The sequence below is a fragment of the Berghia stephanieae genome, chromosome 1 (genome assembly GCF_034508935.2).
Source record: "Berghia stephanieae isolate SIO BIC M18660-M18661 chromosome 1, UCSD_Bste_1.3, whole genome shotgun sequence".
NCBI classification, from domain to species: Eukaryota; Metazoa; Mollusca; class Gastropoda; order Nudibranchia; family Aeolidiidae; genus Berghia; species Berghia stephanieae.
In genome coordinates, this window is record NC_088360.1 from 27,272,106 (window position 1) to 27,278,648 (window position 6,543).

General features: G+C 37.1%; 1 protein-coding gene across 1 annotated transcript in view; it reads right to left on the reverse strand.

Moving 5' to 3' along the window:
• Nucleotides 1-2,426: 2,426 nt before the first annotated feature.
• The window catches only part of LOC144971170 (peroxiredoxin-5, mitochondrial-like), a 21,372-nt gene continuing 17,255 nt past the window's right edge, over nt 2,427-6,543 (reverse strand). Inside the window, exons 5-6 of the mRNA XM_078911658.1 lie at nt 6,101-6,156; nt 2,427-3,411 (exon numbers count right to left, since the gene is read on the reverse strand). Coding sequence (XP_078767784.1) covers nt 3,306-3,411; nt 6,101-6,156 — 162 coding nt within the window. The 3' untranslated portion in view covers nt 2,427-3,305. The remainder of the gene's footprint in view (nt 3,412-6,100; nt 6,157-6,543) is intronic.

The following is a 6,543-nucleotide window of genomic DNA, read 5'->3' on the forward strand; positions in this document are numbered from 1 at the left end:
GCGTCTTCTATCCCCTTATATCTGTTTTCCAACATGCTTTCTGCCTTTGTCTTGGATTGAGATTACTTGGTTTTGTCCTGGCCTTGGCCGGAGTCCCAGCTGGGAGGGAAACAGTCAAATACATAGTTATTGTTTTGGGAGATGATATTTTTTACCCTTGTAAATCTTCTCTCTGTTATGTATTATTATACTTGTTATTTTGAATGGATAATGTAAGCATTTGAGTGTATTCCTCTTTGTTGGATTTTGTGCTTGTGTCCGGATGAGACTTATAGGTGATCTCAAATATAAGTACATTGGTGGTATGCACTTGGAATCTACATCTGATCCCTATTTGTTCCCAGTTCCACTGTCTTACTTTTTCTTGGGTGCTTTAATTGTAATTCTAGAACTTTTTGCTATCCCATTTTCTTCCTTTTTACTGGCACTGATTTAACCCAAACGTGTTGCAAGCGCCGTAAAACCCTTAAAAACAAAATGGGGAAGTCTCGGATTACTTTGACACGAGCAAGTGCATTCAATACTCATCCATTACCAAATGTGTAGTACCATGTGTCCATTGTTGTAGCCGTGTTCAAGGAGATATTTCCCAGTTATAGCCATGCATGATTTATAGTAGTAATAGTAGCATATGGCTACACCTCCAAATTATGTTTGTCGATCCATGATGTCAGGTCATTGCTGGCTTCAAAGATTGTTTCGTACCCCCCCCCCCCCCGTAAATTTTTATTCTCTATTGTCTTCTGGCACTTTTCTACTCACTTCATATCTTGTTGTTACCAACATAAGTGCCTGCTCCACTCACTTTTCTGAATTAAAAATTCACCCCATACACCGGAGCATACTCAATGTCTCAATCGTTTCTATGTTATATGTTTGTGATGAGAATATTGGCTATTAAGCTTAACTGCTGGTCAAAATTACTTCGCGATGGTGGCGAACGAATCGGCGATCTCAAGAAGTGGGTGAGAGAGGGATCTAGAAATGACTTTGGGTTTGAAACGAATATTTTGTGTTCGTGGATAGCTCACACGGTAGAGCCACGCTCTCACCTGCCAGGCGGAGTTGTCGTACCAATAAGGTCGCAGGTTCAAACCCCACCACCGCCGCGAAAAAAATTTTTATTCTCTATTGTCTTCTGGCACTTTTCAACTCACTTCATATCTTGTTGTTACCAACATAGGTGGTGGTTGTAGTAGTCGTAGATAAGAGATGAAGTGAGTAGGAAAGTGCCAGAAGACAATAGAGAATAAAAATTTCGCGGCGGTGGTGGGGGTTTGAACCCGCGACCTTACTGGTACGACGACTCCGCCTGGCCAGGGAGAGTGTGACTCTACAGTATGAGCTATCCACAATCTCAAAAAAGATCCGTCTCTAATTCCTAGTCATTATTAGAGCCCTCACTACCCGACTACTTGAGATGATGTGGTGATGGTTGTAGCACTGGTAATGATGTGTTGGTGGTAATTGTAGTCCTGGTAGTGATGATGATTGTAGTAGTAATGATGATGTGGTGGTGGTTGTAGTAGTTGTGGTAGTGATGATGTGGTGGTTGTAGTAGTCGTGGTAGCGATGATGATGTGGCAGTGGTTGTGTAGTGATGATGTGGTGGTTGTAGTAGTGATGATGATGTGGTGGTGGTTGTAGTAGTGATGATGATGTGGCAGTGGTTGTGGTAGTGATGATGATGTGGCAGTGGTTGTAGTAGTGATGATGATGTGGCAGTGGTTGTGTAATGGTGATGTGGTGGTGGTTGTTGTAGTCGTGGTAGCGATGATGCAGTGGTTGTAGTAGTCGTGGTAGTGATGATGATGATGTGGCAATGGTTGTGTAGTGATGATGTGGTTGTGGTTGTTTGGTAACAACTGTAGTGATGATGTGGTGGTTGTTGTAGTGATGATGTGGTAGTGGCGGTTGTAGTCACAATGGTAGTGAGGATGCTGTGGTGGTGCTGGTGGTTGTCAAATGCGATATCTCGGCCGTTAAACAACCCTCATTAAAACAAATTGGTAGAAATAGAGATTTTTTATTTTTTTGGAATTACTAATTTCAATTTTATTTATTGGACAGAGATAATGTTGTTACTAGCCAGGTACTCATTTTACACCAGAGTGCGGTGCGAGAATGTGAGTAAAGAGAAAAGATATTAAAGCTAGAGGTGTCTAAGAGAGCCAATTAAGATGGAGAAAAAGTAAAGTGAATAAATGTGACTCCTGTAAAAAAAAAAAAAAAGCTTTTCCAAGAATTCAACTTAGCACTGCCCAAATTTGTAAAGTAAAGCAGTTATTTTCTTTGATGAATAATTTTTTTTAAAACAAGGAATATAATGCAATAAGGCTAAGAATACTCCAAAATCGCAAAATAAATTGAGACAAATTTTTATCTTTTGTTTATTTTAGCAAAAGAATACACACAAATCGCTTCCAAATTTCTTGTAACATTTTATTGGCAAGGCAAAATGACACTGTATATTGTGTGAACCAGATTATAACAGAACTTCAGATAAAATCAACGGAAACCAGTATTAGGTATTAAAACATAAATTGTTCAACAGTCAAATCTGCCCAGACACTACAGACTGCAGATCCCTACATGACTAGCGTACATTTCCAAAATTATTGTATTTTGATAAACTGAAAAATTGCAAAATAAGCACGTCTCGCTCAGGATTAAGCAGGTGCAAATAAATTATCCATAAATGAAAAAATGATATTTATCTGTGTAAGTTGCCTTTATTTACTACATAAAGTGAAATAAATGATTGGGACGATGAGCTTTGGAGGTTGTAGTAAGGGGTTGTCATCTCTAGTTTAGAAAGGTGTATTATTTATGAATTGCTGGTAAACTATATATATTCTAATCATTATTAACTAGAGTCGAACTAAACATTTAAAGCGACATCAAGTTAAATCAATTATAAACAACAAGTATGTGTAATAGATTAATCAAATTGTTGTAGTGGTTGGTAGCTAGTTTTTAATTAAATCCCCACATAGAATTTAAAAAATGATGAAAATTTAACTTCTAGTAATAATAATGACCATAACATTCTTGAGAATATATGATTGATTTATCACAACAAAAGCTCCCAAACCCAAAATCTCCATCTTAACTCCTGGCATGCATGTTTCAAATAAGTTTATATGTACGTATGTATTAATTTATTTTGCTTCTTTCAGTTTTGCGTCAACATGTGTGTTTTTCTATCTCCAAATTTATGAATACTTAATCTCAAACATGTATGTAAAATCAAATCAGCTGTGGTGCTGCAGCCACCAAATGTGGGCAAAGCCACAACACGGGCTTTACAAAAGCTTGAGTATTTCAGAACCAGAGGAGCATGAGAGTCCAGCACCGTCTGGTTCTATGTTGATGCCCTTCACTACTCCATTGTCAGCCACCAGAGAAAACCTAAGGAAAAGATACAAAATAAATCATTCATAATTATAGACTTTTAAACACAATGTTTGCAATTTTCATCTTATTATTATATTAGTATAGCACAATACCCACTAGACATGCTCAATGTGATTTACAACAAAACAAGAGGGATCAGATTTGATGATGCCTGTGTAAGTGTAAGACACTATATATCCATTTTTTGACAGACAACCCCGTTACCATCTGGATGCTCATTTTACATTGAACGATGAGAGGAAATGTAAGTAGGGAGCCTTTTCCAAGGATTGATCTTTTTGGTTGCCCAATCCGAAATTGAAAGCCATGCCCAAAAGCTGCATTACAGCTTTTTTATCCTATCCGTTCATCAAAAAAAATCCACCTCATCATGGCGGATTGGGAACTTACACTTACACTACAAGCAAATCACAATATCACAGAGGCAAGAAAGTCGGCTGGATATTTTGATGGACAGTCCGCTGCAATTGAGCTGTGTAGGGCCTGTCAGTTTGCCTCAATCAGTATTAACAAAATGGTGATCCAACCCAGAAACTGAATTGTGGCAAAAACCTATCCAGGGCACATCTGAAAAGTCACTGCTTGGAAAAACTTTCAAAACAAATACAATTTTTTTTAAATTTTTAAACAGCAAGAAAGCAAAACAATGATGCGACCCTGGCTTCAATAATTCAAGTTGCAATGCTGTCACGGCCGTTTTATTAGTAGAAAATCGTATCATCGGTTTACTGTAAACTTGAACTTCAATGTCACATGAAGTATGACTGGTGTTGTATGAAATGGTAATTGGTTTTCCATATGGCCTACAAGGGAAATAAAAGAAGCATTGAAAAGAACATGCTTGGTGGAATTCTGTAAACCTCAGGTATGAACCTCATTAGCTACATTTATTATAAAATACAGCTGAAGAAAAGAAAAAAAAATGCGTGGGAAATGAATATCAGTTGTGTACAAATAAAATACATTTTTTTTCTACCATTCATCCAAAGATGTAGTCTGGCATTTTTCCAAGAAAATTTGGCTTATCGGTTTCATACATTGGAGCCAGAGAATTATTTAATGTGCTTTATCTTCATTCATTTATCAGGTCATATGAATAGTAAGGAAAAGAGAGAGGAGAAGCTAATGGCATTGACTGCCAAGAATAAGAATATTAAAGAAGTTCAAATCTCTACATAATATATATTATGAGATGAATGTGTTTGCCTTCCATATATCTTTAAATCAAGCGCTTTGAGCACATTTAGTGGATATTGCGCTATATAACAGCTCATTTAATTTTAAATCAATGGAGATATATGGTGTAAAATGAAAATTTGGTTAATATAGCTTGTGATTTGAAGGGATGACGCATTTCAATGAGCATTTAGTATGGTTTACCCTTGGAAATGCACTACATGGTATGAACCCGCATATCATCAATGTGTTTATATATACAGTAAAATTACTTTAAACCGAAAGAAGCTAAACCGAAAAATACCTTAAACCGAAAAGAATTTAATAAATTGTACTAGTTTCTTCATTATCTTTGTACTAATTCTTACGATGAACCGAAATACTTCTAAGAAGGACTTTCTTTAAACCGAAACAACTTGAGAGTACCTTCCCTTTTTCTCTTTCTATTTTTCTCCAAAAATTCGGGAAGGTGGCCACACGTAATAATGCCCGGCGATATTAAAACAAAGAGCGTAAGTATATGATGAGGGTGATGGGGGGGGGGGGGGGGGGGGGGGGGGGGGGGGGGGTAGGCAAACACTTCAATCACTGCACTTGGGTTTGGCCAGCACCACTATCGAAGACTGGAAAAGGAAGACAACGGGTGACTGGCAGGTGAAAAATGAGGAAAGAGGGGGAGTTGGGGTGTAGAATCACGTAAGCGAGATGTTCTCGCTCGTGTGTTGATGCTTTGGAACTGACTGGATTTTCAACACAACCATAAGGAGGGGGGTGGTAGACAACTTACCATTGACATGCCATTTCATTTCCACTTTGATTAAATGTGTGTGTGAAAGGGGGGGGGGGGGGGGGGGTGGGGGTTCTATGTAATGTAATTAGGCATTTGAACCTAATGGCTTTTCAACAAAAGAGGGGTGTGTAGTAGACAACTTAGCATTGACACACCTTTTCATTTCCATTTCACTTCACCTCTGAGTAGCTGCGCATCATTCATTATCAATTATCGCACAAGAACTTTCGATCTTATTTTAGCTTTACATTTTACTAAAAGAAAGCACTATGCTTAAACATTGGAGTTTAAAATCATAACACTATGTGAAGTCGATGAAAAAAAAGGTTGATCAAGACGGAGATATGTAAAATACGCGGCATCCCGAACTCAATTCTTTCAACAATTTTGAATTGAAAACGAAAACCCCCAAAAATATTTTTAAAACACACCAAAAAAAAAAAAAAATTATAATAATAAAATTGAAAAATAATAATTTTTAAAATGGTTACGAAGACGGCATTTATTCAACTACTACATTTAAGGGGAAACCCATGATCATACGATTAAATGAGCAAATTTCTTAAATAGTTACTACCCTTGAAAAACATCGAAAAACGGGAACTTGCTTTAAACCAAAATGTCTTTAAACCGAAATGGTTTAGAAGGTCCCCAAAATTTCGGTTTAAAGTAATTCTACTGTATGTTAAAATGAACAAAGGCAGGGAAAGGCCTTACCTTTTACTTCTCACATTTCCAAGAACTTGTCTCAAATCAAGCTCCACATCAAGGGCCTGGTGAAAAATGATAATAATAAAAATAAATCTGGAAGGAATTAACTTTTTTTTGGTCCTAAGCATTTCCATGATTTTATTTAATCCAAGAAAACTATTGTTAACCACTGTGTCATACCACAAGACCTTAAAGCCCCACATAAAAGTGTGATTTATTTGACTTTAACTCTACTTTTGACCAAATCATAGACTGTCCTGCTAAAAGGACAAAAGCTTTAAAGTCTTTATGGTGGAAAAAACAGGCATCATTTTCTCTCAATTCCAGGGTTGTATGGTCCTACACTCCAGCACGGTTTCCTCAAACTTATTCGTATGTCACAAATGTATTCCTTATCATCATTCCATTCCTTCCTCAAACAATTTTTTTTACATTGAACATGGTTTCCT